Source organism: Oryzias latipes, chromosome 11 (assembly GCF_002234675.1).
Source record: "Oryzias latipes chromosome 11, ASM223467v1".
Lineage (NCBI taxonomy): Eukaryota > Metazoa > Chordata > Actinopteri > Beloniformes > Adrianichthyidae > Oryzias > Oryzias latipes.
The window spans coordinates 5704839-5722881 of NC_019869.2; the positions used below are offsets into that span (position 1 = coordinate 5704839).

The 18043-nt window shown below is 42.6% G+C and overlaps 1 protein-coding gene across 1 annotated transcript; it reads left to right on the forward strand.

Moving 5' to 3' along the window:
* Positions 1-1402: 1402 nt before the first annotated feature.
* Positions 1403-17954, forward strand: cdcp1 (CUB domain containing protein 1). The gene is made up of 13 exons (XM_011480735.3): positions 1403-1591; positions 2703-2921; positions 6424-6765; positions 7874-8089; positions 8285-8635; positions 8727-8942; positions 9879-10232; positions 11362-11721; positions 12931-13128; positions 13209-13565; positions 15431-15787; positions 15884-15965; positions 16743-17954. Exons 1-13 carry the CDS (start codon positions 1528-1530, stop codon positions 17227-17229), a joined length of 3603 nt encoding a protein of 1200 aa, XP_011479037.1. The 5' UTR covers positions 1403-1527; the 3' UTR covers positions 17230-17954.
* Positions 17955-18043: the final 89 nt, after the last annotated feature.

Genomic DNA, 18043 nt, shown 5'->3' on the forward strand with positions numbered 1-18043 from the left:
TTTTCGTCAGAGTGGGTCTTGAGAGTGGATGCATCATAATGGAGAGGAGCAGGCCGCTTGTGGCCCCGCCCAGCGTGTTTTCTACGTCACAAATACGATCTTTTTCAAACTGCATTTGTTCGTCTGCTCCTGAGTCACAACAATTTGAATGAAGAAATACACAGAAATGCAGTTTTAAGCTTCATTTTTCTTTATTCGTGTCCTCCATCAGCAGAAAAAAGGCCACAAGTACAACATTAAAACACCCAAAACATGATTTTTGTCAGAGTGGGTCTTTCAAAAACCACACCTGATAGTACTAGCTGACTGTTAAAAACCCAATCAAACCCCAGATGCTTTGGATCAGAGTGAAGTTGCTGTGTTGATTCGTCACAGTTACAGATAATTCCCCCTTTCTGGGCTGTGAAACTCCCCACCCCACGGCGGGCGGCACATGCTGCTGGCAGGCAGGGATCTACAGTTACATGGGAGGGGTGGAGTAGTGTGACAGCTGGTGATTCTTCACTGAGATCCCTTGTTGAGAGGACACCCACACACACACTGAAGCCGTCACAACAGCCACTCTGCATGCTGTTAGACTGGTTCAACAAAAACACCATGGCCTTTATGCAGTTTGCCTTAAGGTGTGTTCACTCAGTGAGACGCTTCCTTTTTTCACCTCTCATTTTGGTAGTTTTGTGTGTTTCTTTGGTGTATTGTGGCTTCATGAAAGGGATGAGTTGAAAATGAGACTTCCAGTCCTTAAGTTGGTGTTGTTTTTTTGTTGTTGTTAATTTTGGACTAAATCATGAATCAGCAAATGGGAACGGACATTTGCAAGTTTCAAATTTTAACACTGGTGTGTGTGTGTGTGTGTTTGCACCCTGGGGCAAGTTTCAGTACAGGAATGTTTGAGTCAGGAGGCATGTGGTGGCAGGAAGGCACTTCTGCAACACTCCATACTACTCAAAAAATATATTCACCTTTTTTTTTGTTACTGTAAAAACAAAAACGAAGCAAACTTCGTCATCCTTTTACCTTTTTAAAGTTTCATTTATAACATCATAACATCAAAGTATGTTTTTCTTTTTGTTGAGGCTCATTATAATTGAATTTCGGAGTAACTCAGGCGCGCATAGAAATCTGCTTCCACCCCCTCTGCCGCGTTTCGGGGCGCGCGCGCGCAGTTCTGTGCCAACAATCTTTGGCACCCGGGCCGCGTATAAATAGGGCGCCCATTGTGCCACCAGCATGGGGACTCTCACAAAGACTCGTCTAAGTGGACTTCCTCTAACATGCACATATATATTTTTCCATAAAAAAAGCAACGGCGGGTCCAGCTTTTCCTGTCAAGTTCGGACAGGTAACGTCGTCCACGCCCTCCGCAGCGCGCAGGTAATCAGGAAGTGGCTGTCAACGCCGATGCGTGATGCTGCGAAGATACGGAAAATGCTACAGCGGGTTTGAAGGAAACACTAGCTCGGGACTTTTTTAAAAATACATTTTTACCGTTTTTTAAATATAAAAATATTGCTTTTTTATGTGAATATGTTTTTACGCACCGCGTTTTTGCTCCCGACGCTTTTATTTTTGACAACTTTGGAGTCATCAGGTGAGAAACTGAAGTCTGTCAGGCAGAAAAAGCTGCTTTTGCTTGTGTGCTGAAGCCCTCTGTGTGAACTCCTGAATGGTGTGTGTGTGTGTGTTCCAGAAATGTTTAAAAACAGAAGGAAAGCGAGGCGCGAGTCCACAGTTGGTCCAACAGCTGAGATAAAGGCGGGCGGGGTGATCTCATTCCAAACCAGGCTGCGCTCCTGCGCCAGTTCTTAGACAGATCACTTTAGATCTAAAGAACAGGAGGAGAAACGACAGTTCAACTCTGTCTGAAGCTGAGAAGAATCCTTCAGCTATGACTTTTAGCCCCTCATTTTTCAAAGGGTTTATGGGGCGTTTATGGGCCTCTGTGAAAACCAGGAACTCTTTCCAGTTTCATTAATGATTGACTTGCAATCTGCTGCTCAACTGTCAAACTGGCAAAGGATTGATCAAATGGACAAACTCTGAGCTTCTTCTTCACATTGAATTCAATGTTATATACGTTATAAAGTTATATATTTTAGTTTTTTAAATGTCCTAGCATGAATTGTACTCTTTCAGACCTATTTTCTATTTAAGTCCTGGATCAAAGGACCAAATTTACACTCTGAGCTTCACCTGGTTTAAAGTCGTCATTCCCCCTTTTCGGGGTCAGAGAAACTAATGTTTGACCCCATTCGCTGCTGCAACAACACGCCCAACTTCCTTCCCAGGTTATTTACCTAAACTTGAATGTGTAACGTTTTCTGGTCAAATGATCTGAGTCCAGCCTTTGAGGTGCGGCTAACGAGTCTGCAGCAATCGGTGATGCAACCTCGTCCACGTGGAGCCCAACATCAGGAAAAAGTCTACACCCTGATTTAATAAAAAAATAAAGAGCTTTGAGAGGCTAGATAAAACACAGCACCACAATCTGACTAAAATGTAGCTGCACACCACAAATTACTTCACTTGTTGCCAAATCTGCAGATTTCCTAATCTGGCAGGTTAAGTGTCTATATCCATCTTCAAATGAGTAATGAGGCTCGCTGGTCAGCTGTTACAGTGCTGGGTATGGGCATGTCTGATGAAAAGTAACCAGCGGTCTGACTTTGGTAACAACTCTCATGTTTACTCCGTTCCTTCAGGATGCTTTCAGACTGTGGTCCAGCCGAGCAAAGGCTCCACTGTGACGGTGTCCACCACGCTGCCTTTGGCTCAGTGTGCGGTGTGCACGGTCAGTGGGGACAACCTCACTTCCTGTCACTCCATCCTGTCTCTGGTGCCTGAAGCGGAAGTTAAACTGCTCTTCAACTGCTCCCAGCCCCTGGATCAGTCGTTCACAGTGACGGTTAATCATTCCATTGGTGAGTTTGCAATCAAAGCAATCCTTTTGCTTGCCTGTCGGAAACTTTCCTCTACTTTGTCACAATGCGGTTGCTGTATAGTTTTGTTTGCTTTTTTTAGGATAAAAATCATTTTACTGACTTGTTTCCACACTGTTTCTCCATCTATTGCCTCATCCCAAACAAATTAAAGACCCACTCTGACCAAAATGGTGTTTTTGACATGCTCTTGTGGTATTTTTCTGATGATGGAGGATACCTATAAAGAAAATTAAGATCAAATAGTATTTCTTTGATCAAATCATTGATGAAAGACTATCGTTTGAAAAATAGGGTATTTGTGATGTTGAAAATATACGGGGCGGGCCACAAGCTCCCACTCGGATCGCTCAGACATGGAGAAGGGAAGTGGGGCAGGGGTTGCTTTGCACCAATAGTCCAGCCCACGACTCATAGGAGAATTTTGGATGAACTCCAGCCGCTTTTCAGAAATCATGTTCTAGAAAACAACACAGGTTTTTGGGATTTTAGCTAAAAACGGCACAGCTACAATTGAGGGACCACTGGGAACAGATCAGAAAGCGATTGGAGTGGGGCTTTAAGGATGATGATCTGCTCTGTTTTACCACCAAGAGGGAAGAGTGAAAGTCTGACGTGTTTAAGGGTGTTTTGAACATAAACATTGTAGGTTAGTCAGTTTGGATTTTCTTTGACCTTTAGTGTCCGTTCTCCAAATGTAACACTTTAAGCAATACAGTCAGGGGGAGGGCCCTAACATATCAGAATGTATTTTTGTATATGAACAGGTTAAAACGTTTATTGTCTTTTGTCCTAAGAAGTTGTAAAAATGTCCAAAAGCTCACCTGAACTCTGAAATCTTCTAAACCCATTTTGCCCCTTTCGGGGTCACTCATAGGCGACAGTAGGGTCGCCAGTCTGACACAGGGCCACAATCGCACACCTAAGGACAATTTAGAGTAATCGATTAATTTATGAAGCATATTTTTAGACAGTGGAAGGAAGCTGGAGTCCCTGGAGAAAATCCAAGCATGCACTTAGAGAATATAGAATAGAACAGAATAGAATTGAGGACTTTATAATCACACGATGGGGAAATTCTTTTGTTAGCAGCAGCACAGAATAAAAAGACATCCGAAAAAACACCAAAGTGACATACAGCAAGTAGTGTAAACTGACCAGTAAAGTGGCCAAATATTTTTCAGTTTGACAGCACCGTATTCAATACCCACCAAAAAAACAGCAGTTGTAATATGCAAACTCCCTCTAGAAAGGTCCTCCATTGGTGAACCCCATTGGTGATTCTGAAACGGAGTCACCAATGGGGTTCAGGACTTGAACTGGGACCTTGTTGCTGTGAGGCAAGAACGCTAACCACTGTCCCACCGGACAGCAAAATGAAAAGAAAACATAATCTCCTGGAAAAACAAAGATTTCAGTTTCCTTGCACGTGAACCCTGGTGGGGTTCACTTCAACATAAACACAAACGCAATCTCCAATAAACCAAAAACAAGGAAAAATTGGACTGAAACCCAAATAGGACATCATTTTGGCGATGCCTTTATCAACTTAGCAACTATATAGTTCACTCTCAAAAGTGCAGTGTGAAAGTAGACAAAACCAAACAAATGAATCTGCTGGACTTGCTGCATTCAAAGCTCCCTAAAGTAGGACCAGGGGCCTCATTTATAAAACTTTGCGTAGGATTTGCGTCAGAAGTGGCGTACGGATGAAACATAGGACGTGCGTACGCACAGAAATATTCGGATTTATAAAACCGTGCGCACACACATCCTACGCATCTTTCCTTAATAAATCACAACCAATTCTAAATGCAGCGCAGCTTTTGCGGCTTTATGACACGCCCATAGTTGCCCATAAATAGTCCGTGAAACGCCCACAAATGAATATTCATTGATTGCGAAACCATGGCACACACCGAGAGGAAATGAGAAAAACGTAATTTCACTCAATGTGAAGTAGAATTTATCGTTGGCGAGGTGGAAAAGAGGAGAAAAGTGTTGTTTGGAGGGCACAGTGTGGGCATTACTAATGCCAAAAAGGCACGTGAGTGGCAGACGCCGTTAATGCTGTAGCCTCACAACCTCGGACCGTGGTTAAATAAAAAAGAAATGGTCGGACATCAAAGTCGAGGCAAAAACACGTCTGGCGCTGCATCGCCAGCAGAGTGTGCCTGCAACAGGGGGGCACGGACACCGGAGCTGACCCCTCTTGATGAGAGACAAGCGGAAAGAATTGGGGAATCCCTTAGTGGAGTGGTGACTGAGGCGCAGGGGGACGCCGACGCGCCAGATGCACCGGGTGACACACCCCCAAAAGCCCGCAGAGGTCCAACAGGACGGCTCGAGGAAGTCGGAACCGGCTCATAAGCCACTCGTCCTCATTTGCCAGCAAGTCTTCTTGTCTAAAGATGCGTTCACTCCAAATTCTTCCATTTGCCACATCTTCTAAGAGTCCAAGATCAGCCATTGTGCGTCATTACGCATTGTGATGGGCATTTTATTTCCCTCCATTTAATTGCATCTGACAAGCTACAGATGTCGGCAATAATCGACATGGAAATGGGAAATTGATCAGCGCAAATGTAATTTCTTGTTGCTTTCTGAATGGTTGAGACATACGCCATACATTGTTTTATCAAAAATAAAACAAACTAAAGGCATATGCATGAATACCATAATTCTGTAGCTTATGAAGAAATGTTTTACTATGTAAACAACTTTCCCTAGTGGACAATTAATGCATCTCTCTCTATCTATCCATCTGTCTGTCTGATTGCACCTATATCTGCTCCGCCAGACGGACACATTGACGGGAATATCAGTTTTGTACATTATTTCGTTCTGTTAACTATATTATTTATGAGGATGAATTGCACAACATGCCAATATTGCAGAACATATTTCACTTTTCTTTTTGGAAATAAGTGTTCATTTGAATTTCTGTTTCACTGCTGATCGATCAAACAGGTGTTCGTGTAGGCTGTTAATTGTAAGACTTGCTTTGTGAAGTCTTCATGTTATTTCTGAGAGGCAGTATTGTCATTTTCACTTTCACGTGTTTCTTCCATCTGCCAACGGTGTCGCCGTTTCTCATTTCACCCGTTTTTGTGCGTACGCCTGGGTCAGAGCTTGCGTGAAGGACCGCACATTTTCTCGTCAAGTTTGCTTTTTATAAATCAAACTATTGCGTAGAGAGTGGCGTACGCCTTCTTTTGTGCGTACGCAACGTTTATAAATGAGTCCCCAGGACTTGTGTAAGAAATGTCAATCTGAACAGAATCAAACCGTTTTTTCTATTCAGAGCTGCATTGGTGTTTGATATCGTGCCAGTTATTCTCCTTTTTTACACACTTCTAATGATAATCGATCAGTCATGGGAATTTTTTGTTTTGTTTTTTTAAGATTAAAAAGGACAACATTTTGCAGGAGCACCTTTTAACTGCAGGTTACACCTCCTCACTCTTTATTCTCTTAAATTCAGATTGCACTGACAAATCGTGCCAGCCTCAGACAATAGGAGTGCAGTCATCCATCCTGACAAAGTTCCCCAGAACCTTCAACTGGGAGGTGACAGCCCCTGAGGAGACCGTCGTGACCCTGGACATCCTTGGAGAGGGGCTCAAGGAGACGTCACAGCCGTGCTCCGGTGGTCTGGAGTATTCTGTGGCAGCATCCAAAACCAACAACAAAGGCCTGACTCGGTACTGTCAAGCTGGGGACGTGACGCGACTGAACCTGCTGGATCAAGCTCTTGTGTCTATTCACGTAAAACCAGAGACCGTTGTGGAGTCTGTGCTGTTTCAGGCCTCCGCAGGACCCCTGGGTGAGTTACAAGGGCATAACGGTGAACAGTTTGGTCTTCAAGATTCTTGAAAGGAGATAGAAACTGCAACACAGAAAACAGGAACTTCTCAGAAACATCCTGTGAATGTCTTTTGTTGATTGTCGTGAGCTGTAGTGGTGACTGTTTGTAAACCTTGGGAATATTTTGGCCAAAATCCTGGTTGTGCAACATTCAGTGGCAACCAGGTTGAAGCCTTATGGGTGGATGTTGGCTGTCCGCAGATGGAAAAACCTATACGAGGCGCGCAGGTGACCTGCATGAAATATCAAGGTCGTAGACCACTTGGTGAACCTGTAGAGAGAAGATGTTTTTTTGTTTTGTTTTTGTTTTTACGGTCGTGCTGCAGGCAACAGGTCGTAGTGAACACTTATGCAACAGGTGAGGATAAAGTTGGTGAGGCGCAGGTGTGTCGCACGGAAGGATACAGACCTCAACTGTTAATTTCTTCTTCATGATAAATCAAAAAACGACTGGCGCTTCGGTGAATTAAAAGGGACGCCATCTGTACATCATTAACAAATCTTTCAACGCTACTTAAAAACTTCAGTAGCGACGCGTAAATGTAAGAGTTTTTAACGCAAAAGCCTGAAAAGCGCATTTACAAAGACTTTTTATTGAAAGTGGTTGCTTAAACGCGTGTTGCAAAGAGCGGTGTGAACGTAACAGTCTCATTCATACGTTATAAGTGCATGCAACCTTAGAAATACTTCACGATACACTTACCTCACGCATGACAATGGTATGTTCCATTTTAATCACAACCTTTGATGTGGTCGAATGAGCCTAAAGGGGACTGGGAGAGACACCTGCACTCCCCTTAAGATGCCGTTCCTTTTTCTGACCCTCCACAGACCCGTCAAACCTAAAAACCCACAGACCCAGAAAACCTGGAGGCATGTAACAAAGGCTTAACAGTGTCATTGCAAAAAACAAAATCTTAAGAAAGTAAAGAGACCCTAGTTTAACAAAAACATTTCTTATTTTCTGTCTTGCTAGAAAAATAATTTCAACATGAATTATTTTCAAAAATCTTATCTGCTCTCCAACTAAAGCTTTAAAACTCTACGTTTTTGTCTGTCCTTTATAGAGGGGCCCAAAATGGACATAACGGTTGGTCCAAGTTCAACAGTAGTCCTCATGAATAACCAGAAGTTGGGCATTTGTAAAGTTTGCACTCAAGAAGGCCCCTTGCCTCATTGCACCTCGCCTGGGCAAACGCTGACCAGCGGCAAAAAGGTCACTGTGGAGTTCCGATGCCTCAGACCGCAGGATGTGATCAGTGTAACCATGGTGACAAAAATGGGTGAGAGTGACAGCAGCACACAAAATCCAACACAAATACAAATATCAAGAAAATCTATTATTCAGCAAATGGCGCCTATATTTATGTGCTAAAGCTTGTTGTTGTTTTTGAAAATCTTTTTAACAGTTGAGGCTTTTTTGTTGTTGTCATGTCACGCTGAATAAATCCAACATTTTTCCACCTTTTCCCTTCCAGATTGCACACAGACTTCCTGCAATCCTGCTGCTGCAGAGGTGGATCCAAACTTCTTCAAGGACTTTAACAGAACCCTAACTTGGGACGTCAGCGTCCCTGAAAGGACAGTTTTAAATGTGAGCTTTCCTGTTGGTGGAGTTAAGGAGATCAGTCAAGGAGAAACGTGCCAAGATGGCTACCAGTACACAGTCAGTTTAACTAAGAGGGGTGGAGATGTTCAAACTAGCAGCTACTGCAAAGGTGGGTCTGTGACCCAATTGGATTTTTTGGGAGCCACGACTCTGATGGTTGAAGCCCCGGGGGGAGCAGAACTGGATGGAAACGTTTTCAGCGTTAATACAAGACCAAGAGGTGGAGAACTGTTGCAGAACTCTTTGAGATTTTGTTTGTTACTGTCTGTTTAAAAAAAGCTTCTAAATGTTCCTGAACCTTTTGCCTGAAGGTAGTAGAATAATGCCGGTGCATCTCGACCAGGACGTCGTCGTCACCATTCATAGGAACGCTGCAGAGCCGGAGTGCAGTGTGTGCGTGGGCAAGGCCCCCGATCAGACCTGTGACCCCCAGTACCAGAGGCTGACCTATAGCCCCGACATGTCTGTGGAGTTTACGTGTCCTAACCCGCAGGAAATCTTCAAAATGGACATAAACAGAGAAATAGGTGAGGATATTTGACTGCTTTTTATTTAATTTCAAAAGGTTGGGGCTGCTCTGCTGGTTGCAAAATATCTTTTTTTTTTCATTTTATATTTAAATACAAAAGAAAAACAATGTTTTGAATTTATGATATTTTTAACTCATGGATATTGAGAAAAGGCTACAGTGTTGTCCATCATACTTTAGGAACCGTATCAGGAGCAAAATGATTAAAGCTGAGATCGGCGCTGTTTGGTCTGCATGCGCTGCCCCTGCTGCCCACCCATTACGCCCTTTTTGCCTTTATTTCCATAGCAACAGTTTTATATTTTGGATGCCTGGGAGCGACGAACAGGTCTATATGACTTTTGGAAGAATTAGCAAAAGTAAAATTTGGAATTTCGTTGGCTACAGAGGTATTTCGCTGAACATGCCCATATTCCTAATATGTTCATATTGCATCTCACATGGCCAACGATTTATGTGTTCAATTTTCATGTTATTCCTATTAAAAAATAATTGAATAAATTTACTATTAACTTTCATTGGATACCCCAACACGTGTTTTGGTCTCGTTAAAGGACTTTTACATATTCTTTTTGAGCTCCATTAGCGATTTCGATTTTTTTTTTTTATAATGGGTTCTCCTACTGTGATGTCATCATTCCTTTTTTTGGGGGGGGGGGGGGTTGTGGTGAACAAATGGTGGTGCAATCTGTGGTGTGTTTTTTGAGTTTGTGGCAGAGGCAAAAATTCTTGCTCAAAAGGGCAGAAAGAAGAGAATTGTAAAAAAATAAAAATACTCTGGTCCTTCTGCAGGACAGAGTACAGTTAATTTAAAAAAAAAAAGTTTAATAAAAGTGTTTAATATTACAATCCTCTAATAATAATTCTTTTATTGTTTCTCTAAACATCGTGAAGTGATTTAATCTCTCTTCCTCGTTTGTTGTCCCGTCTCCAGACTGCACAGGAACCGGCTGCCCCGCCAACAGCGTTCAGACGAAGGACATTTTTTCGGACTTCAACCGAACTTTTACGTGGGACCTGAAAGTCTTGGCATCCCAAACTTTCCAGCTGGACTTTCCAGAACCAGGAATGCGACAGATCCCTGAAGAAGAGACCTGTCCAGACAGCCATACGTACTCTCTGAAGGCATATCCCCGCTCCGGGGTGACATCACTTGGTTCCTTTTGCAAAGGAGGCCCTGTGACCACGATGCAGGTTCGTTTTAAGGGCCGTGTGGCGCTGCAGGTACCTGGGGGGGTGAAGGCAGACCCGGTTGTCTTCAAAGTCAGCGTTGGCCCAGAGACAAAAAGTAAGCATGGTCTTGTGTTAATCATTGGTTAACTGAAATGTCTTTAGGTTTTTTGTCTTATTATATTCCTACCGGTCCATCTTTGTTCCAATACACGCCTGCGGTCATTAGCTCCGGGACATGATCCAAAAGAACAAGGTCCCGAATACAAGCGGCTGAAATGGGCTTCCTCCGTAGGGTGCTTCTGTCACTGAAACTGCTTTACACAACCCAGGAGATGTGTGCATACCAGGGACTAGAGGCGCATAAACGGTTCATAGTGTTAAAAACGGCGTAAATGACAGGTAGAACTAGAAACTACTTTATATTCTGCTGTGCTCGTGGGGAGGAGTAACAATTAAATGATCCGAGCAAACTCGTAGATTGGCAGGAATCGTTTGCTGTTCCTCCGTTCGCTCAGTCAACACATTGTTGGTTGTTTCTCCCTGATGACTGCCGATAATCAACAATATCCACAATCTGATTCATGATATTTCCGGTTGTGGCAGCACCACCACAGGCTTTACCCTCCAGCATGGCGGACAGGAAGTTCTGTGATGTCATTGGAGATCATTTCTTTAGTAATACAGCTAGTGCATTTATGTCCCGCTTAAGATTTTAAGGCATAAAGATTATTCTTGGTTGTTTATAAGATCTTTGACTTCATTTCTAAATGTTAAATTTATAAGAAATAGAGAGCTAGAAAGCTGTAAATGTGTTTGATAGCATTCGTTGATGAAGGGGTTTTGTATTATGAAATTTAGGGATAAATAATCAAAAATAATCGTCACAGTTTGGGATTTTTTTATGTTCAATAATTCTAAAGGAAAAAAATGCAGGTTATTAGAGAAAATAACATTAATTTAGAACGCTAAGATGACAACAGAGACTAGAGTTTGGGAAGAACGATAAGATTAAAAGTTTAAATGAAATCCTTACACCTGTAGAAAGGTGTCGGTGTTTTAGAGTCTGAAAAATGCATACAGAGATCATTTTATTCTATTATGACCATTTCTTTCTCGCAAGGTTCCTAAACTTGCTGTGCAATTAGGTTTTTATGATGTGCAAAAATATTTCACTACTGATTGTTAAATCAAAAATCATGCACATGATTACATTTTTGCTAACGTAACACTTTTCATGTTTGCAGTGATCGCCATGGCAAAAGTGGAGCTTCCCCGCGGTGTGACGGACACCAGCTTCTTCTCAGCAGACTACCGCAGACAATTCCCTGATGACCAGCAGATGCAGTGGAACTTCAGCGTGCCCGCCATGCACAACTACTCCGTGTTGCTGCTGGATCACACAGCTCCAGAATGCATCCAAGACACGGTGGTGGTGCAGTATCAAAAGGAAAACGGAAAGACGCTCCGTCTGTCTCTGACGGATCCTCAACCGCAGCACCAGCAAGGCAACTTTGAGATGGTGCTGAAGAACTGTCAAACCAACACGAGCCTCCCGGGGCTCACCTTCAGCTACAAAGTCTCTGTAATGAGGAGCGGCCATCCAGGTAGAGTTGCACGTCATTTTAACAGCGTTTTGTTCAGATCAAAATGTGAATGTTTCTAAACTGGGGAGGAATTTTTTTGACTAAAATGAACACAACTTACATGTAAATCAACTTTTTCAGTTATAAAATGGACTGAATTGTGTTTTGAGAAGAAGTATGTGTGCTCAGAGAGGATGATGCTTATTGGACAGCTGAGGAAAAGACAAAAGACAAATGCTAAAGGTCATGTTTACAAGAATAATAAGTGGTTAATTATGTTGCATTCAAGGACCACCTCAGGAATATTGTGTTGTTCTTTAAAGTAATGTTTAGGGTGTCCAAATTTACATCATAATGGTGGTTTTTTTTGGAAACACTGACCATGAATTTAGCAAGGATTTATCTGGCAAAGGTCGAATAAAATCAATAGAAGCAGGTTTTTTTTCTCCAAATTACTTCACAAACTTGACATTAATTTCATCTGGACAGGTGTGATTAAAATGATTTTGTCATTTTTAGATCAAGATAAAAATCTTGTTATGATTTCTGTCATATGCAGAAGGGAAGAAATTAAAGCCCAAGTAGCTTCCCAATGATGCTCCAGGACTTAGGAGGCGATAGATCTAAACCCATCTGAGATAAATTTGTAGATGGTTTTGAAGGTGGTTTTGCTTTTTGTTTTTGTGGAAAATTAAAGATGGCGGCCTCTTCCTGAGGTCAAAGGTCAGCAAAACTTAGGTTGTGGTAGTGGACTTAACCTGATGGTGTGTGTGAAATTGTGAAGATCCGTTGAACAACAGTATTTTTTTCCCTATGTTGTGGGAAAATGGGAAAATCAACAAATATCACACTTTGCCACCAATTTGCCACCTAGCCGTAGGTTGTGTGGCCATCCCATAATAAACTCATAACTTCCTTTGGATTTGTATGTGAATTTCTGTGAAGGTCGCTTCAACATGTTTGCAACTAAAGGACCAACAAGCCACAGGTCCTCTGGTCAATCCCATAATAGTTTTTAATCGTGTTCCAGTTCAAATTTATTTGTTGAGTAGGTGGTGGGGGTCAAATTCTTGCTCAAAGGTGGGGTAAGAATGCAGAATTTGCAAAGACAATCTGGTTCTTGTGGTCCAGGACTGCTGCGGGAAAGAATAAGAGATTTTCAAATCGTACTTTCTGGTCATTATGCATAAAAAAAAAAAAAAAAACTTCTGCCTTTTCCATCCTTGTTAGTTGTCAGCACCGTGGATCTCACCCAGCAAGAAGGAATATCTCTGCTTCTTGAGAAAATGTCGTCGGACCCGTTCTGTGAAATGAGGATAAACTCTGTGATCAAAGAGAAGATTCTGGTGCCGGCAGGAACTAAGGCCAGCCTCTCCTTCCTCGACTGTCCCAATGAAGATGTTCGCCTGACCGCCACCAAAGCCATCGGTGAGAATTCCTCCTGTACATACAGTCAGTGACATCTATTGAATTAATTTTTAACCAACTTCTTCCCGTTGTCCCCCCAGACTGTCGAAGTGCCACGTCATGTCCGCCCACGGCCCTCGCCGTGCCGCTTTTGGACTTTTCTCTGCCGGTGCCCCTCCACAGCTTCACGTGGAACTTCACCATCCCCAACAACAGCACGTTGGACCTGGTCGCTCCAGCGGGGAATCTCAGACAGTCCATTCCAGGACAGGAGTGCAGTCAGGCTTCGTCCTTCCGTCTGACGGAATGTGACGGAACTCCGATCGGAGATTTCTGTTCCAGCGGCACACTCCAGAAAATTCAGGTCCACGCCAATGCCTCCATCACAACCCCAGGCAGGGACCTCAAGAGGTCCATTGTTCCTCTGCTCAACGTCAGTGTCAGTAAGGAGATATCAGGTAAGAGATTGTTTTATTATCAAAGGTATTGAGGACCCACGCTGATGAAAATGGTGTTTTAACATGTTCAAAACTACATTTCTGAGTATTTCTTTTATTAAAATAGTTTTAGATCCGGAGCAGACAAAAAAATTGCAGTTTGACAAAGGAAATATGCTGAGTGGGGCAAAAGCTCCCTGCTCCACCCCATTCTGATCATCCACCTGCAGACAAATACATCCATGAACGTCTTTGTTTTCCTCGTCTGAGCTGGATTTTGTCTCAAATTGTGCGGCTGGATAGCTCCAACATTGCCCGCCATTGCCCGCTAATGTTAGGTTGGGGGTGTGAGAGATTGTAAACTAGCGGGAGAGATTGTAAACAGATGGGTGACCGGAAGTGGTGGTGGGGTTGCTCAAAGCCAATTTTTTTTTGCCATGGTTCTGAAGGAAGAGAATTCTTTAAGCTTCTCGCCCCACTCTCTGCAAAAGTTTACCGCGGACCGGTGGGGGGGTGGGGGGGTGGGTGGGGTTGAGGTAGACACGTTTACCATGTACCGGGGGTGGTATTTTCTCTTTAGTAATAATAATAACAATAATAATAATGAACGTGAATCCACTGTGTAATCATGTGCAACTTTATTACCGGTGTCCTCGTAACGTCACACCAACAACAGAACATCACATGAGCAACATCGTTTCTACCCCAACCCAATGCGACACACTCTGGTTGCTATGGTAATGTTTAAACATCCCTTCAAAATAAGACAACATAAAAAGTGCATGAAAATGCTCGCTAATCACAGCAGCACAGAGTCCGTGGGAGCCCTGAGCTTGTTTTGCAGCAACGAGACGGTCCCATCTTGGAGTTATTGGAGACAATGATACCCGAAGTGTGCTACTTAGGTCCAGTCTGCTCCGTAATTTGGTTTTGGTTGCCGGTTTGGTTAATTTTAGCGGGGTGTAAGTATGTATCACGTGATGTTTGGTGTCGCAACTTTGATGTGCGTTAAGTGTGACGGATGTAACAGAGAGAATCCGGTCACTTTTCAAAAGGAAACTTTTTTTTCTGAAAAAAACAATAAAATGGAAATTATTTTTTCCTTCTGTGCGTCCCGGTGCCAAGTGTCCCGCGGCCCGGTACCGGTCTGTGGCCCAGTGGTTGGGGACCACTGTCCCAGTTTTGTATTTCGTTTTTTAACATTTTACTTTTATTTCTGAAAATTACTTTTGTTTGCCAAAATGTTTTTCTTTAATTCTTTTTTTTATTTCTAAAATGTAACTTTTTTTAATCATTATTATTAGTATTATTATTTTACGCTCATATTTTAGACAAATCATGCATTTTGTGGTACAAGAACTGAATTTGCCATGAATTTTGCTTAGGATACACTCTTTCAGAAAAGCATGTTAGCAATGAGAAATATCCAATATTTTTAAAGACGCATTGAATTCTGACATCAGTATCCGGGACAAAGCTGCTGGATCTCCTACAGCCGTCCGAACCTGAACCATTCCATTTTTAGCGGTCAGAAAAGGTCCTTTGGCTCTGGATCGCCCTGTGTTTCATCAGAACACTCTATTTTTATGTCTCTTTCTGGTTGTTTTTTTGCTCTCAAAGATCAACAGTGGTTTTTGAATTAAGTTCTTACTTGTTCTCTGTTGTTTGGAGGTTTTTCAGCGCCCTTAAGTAAAGACAACACACTATCCCTTTGCTTCTCTTGTACTTACAATTTTTCAAAAATTTTATTTTCCTGAACATTTATTGGGATCAAACTCGATGATTTTGGTCAGACGTCCACACGGGGGCTCTGTTGGGTTTATGTTCCCAGCATGGAGTCTCACAGAAGACCTCTAACGCTGTTTTCTTTTTTTTCTTTTTTTTAGAGGGACTCATCTACACGGTCATCCCAGACGTGTCGTCCGTCACCACGCTGGTCACCCCCAACTGGCCCAACGGCATGAAAAAGTTCTCTACCGTATCCTGGATCGTCCGCGTTCCCGATCAGTACAAAGCTCTCCTCAAGTTTGTCAACGTCAGTCGGCCCAAATGTTCCAAATTACACGCTAACATCTTGGTGCAGATGTTGGGGCAAGAGGAGGAGCTCCTGAGCCGCCAGGAGGGGGAGGAAATAGAGAAAGAATTAGTGGTGTCCAATACTTTTTATCTCAACATGTCTAACTGCAAGCCAGAAACCGGACATTTTAGTCTTTTGACTGATATAGTTCTTCAGAAAAAGATCCGTAAGCATTCATTTTAAATTCTATTTGACTTTATTTTCTGCAGCTAGAAACATCCTTGAAGTAAACTACCTCTCTGTTCTGTTTTTCCCTCTGTAGCTCTGTTAGCCATCGTGCTTGGGTTGGCAGGAGCTCTTCTGGTGTTGGTCATAGTGCTGGCTGTTGTCTGTGTCCTTGCAAAGTAAGTGCACAAATGGATTTTACAGTGATGGATCAAATGTTGTTATCTATTTTTTATATTTGGTTATTTAGCAGACGTATTTAATCAAAGCAGCCAAAACGTGAGGAACCAAAAAATCTGGTCAGGGCCACACAGTGTTGTAAAGTACTGTTTTTAAAGTATTTTTATGCACTTAGGTGCAAAATACTTCAGTTTTTAGGCCTTTCCTGAAGATTTCAAATGAGGCTGCTGTGCGTTGCATTTATTTTCTTTCATGGTGGCCTTAATATTTTGTTGTATTAAATAGAAGAGGTGCAGAAACATTACACAAGGTGCATTTGTTTCACCTACTCAAAATACAGAAACATAAATAAACAAACATCTTATCTTCATTTTGTATTAATGCTTACTTTTTAAATATTATTTTATTGAAGTGGAACAACAAGCAGTATCTGTTTTTGTGATTTCATCTAGAAACATTTAGGGGCCCAAGATTGACCCCTGTGGTACCCCACAATCAATGTTTATGTAGAAGAAGGAACTATGGCTATACGTATGGCTCAGTTGTAGGACTGGTGCATGAGAAGCCAGGATTTGTTTCCCAGGGGGGTTGCAATGGGCTCCATCCAGTGTGGGTCCTTGGGCAAGACCCTTCATGATACTGGTTAACTATGTAGCGACGTACCCTGTGCTCACAAAAAATGCAGGGTTGTGTCAGGAACAGCAGCTGGTTTATTTTGGCACAAGCCTCATTTGTTTGGTCTGTTCTTATGTTTTGCACTTTGTCTTTTAAAACAGGAAAAAGAAGAAGCTGACGAAGGAGAACTCCGCCTACATAACCAAAGGAAACATCTTCCGCCCGAGTGACCGGCACTTCTCCAAGACCAGATCCGAGAACGAATCCCACGTTTACGACTCCATCGACGAGTTTCTGGTCTACGGCCATCTGCTGGATGACCACCCCTACCCCGACTCCCTACCCTCCGGTAAAATGCAGGTGGACAGCTATCAAACATTCACTGGCGCCACGGACGGAGCGCTGCCCGTCATTAAGGAACCAGATCCGGAGCCAGAAACGGGCCAATACAAAGCCTTCCTGGCTCCATCTGAGACTTTCAACCCATCTCGTCCACACACTCCAATCCAGCTCCAGGAAAGCTTGGGCTTCCAGGACCGCAGGATGGTTGACAATGAACTCTACACCTTCAAGAGCACGGGGGACATCAAAGCCATCCGGCTGTCTGCTGTGGAGCCAGAGGCCTCCATGTCCGATGATTACTTGTAGCGATGGCGTGGTGAGCTGCTGCTACCAAACCCTCCTTCAGCGCCACATGTCTGCAGACAGATGCTTGTGCCTGGCTCACCCTCGGTGCAGAACTCGCCCTGATCCAGAGGTTCAACCTAAAAGCTGTGAGCCGCCAGGAATATTTTCACGTTTACTCAGAATTTGGGTCCTGCACTTTTTTTTAAGGCAAAACCAGATTTCTGTATGTGGATCTGTGAAAGGACGTCTTTGAGTTTTGCTTGCATTCGAGATTTTTTATTGCCCTCCGGATGGAAAATTCTGAATTAGCTTTGTTGACTCAATTTTTTTTTAAATAGTTCTCTTCTAAATGATAAGTTTAAAGTTAACTACTGGTAACTTATTTTTATGATTGAAACATAAAAAAATAATTTTTAGCTTACAAAGTTAAAGAGGATTCCTTAAGGTTTTTGTTTTTTTACTTCATTTTTTATTCCATGTTTGTTTAAGATTAGTGTTTTTGAATATTCTTTTTGTTGTGTTGTTTGGCTAAATACAATATATTCATTGTCAATCTTATGGGATTTTCATTTACTTTTATTTGCAGAAAAGCAGGCAAACCTGTTTCTGCCCTTTTGGATTATTCAGTGATTTCTAGAGTCCTCATTGTTTGGAATATTCTGAATTTTTTTAAGATGCTGTTTTCTTTCACGTCTTGTAGATATTATGCTTTGAAATAAAGTCATGGAAAACTTTGGGAGGAAAAACAGCCTCACTGAGGTGACCGCCAAACCCTTAACCTTCAATTTTCCATCCAAAGCTGTGACGCTGACCTTATGCCTTCTGGAGGATGGAA

Bases quoted from the DNA above. Each gene is read 5' to 3' on its own strand.
- cdcp1 (XM_011480735.3), top strand. From the start codon at position 1,528: ATGTTTTTACGCACCGCGTTTTTGCTCCCGACGCTTTTATTTTTGACA. The intron at 6,766-7,873 runs GTGAGTTACAAG...TGTCCTTTATAG, and splicing joins GGCCTCCGCAGGACCCCTGG to AGGGGCCCAAAATGGACATA. The intron at 11,722-12,930 runs GTAGAGTTGCAC...CATCCTTGTTAG, and splicing joins AATGAGGAGCGGCCATCCAG to TTGTCAGCACCGTGGATCTC.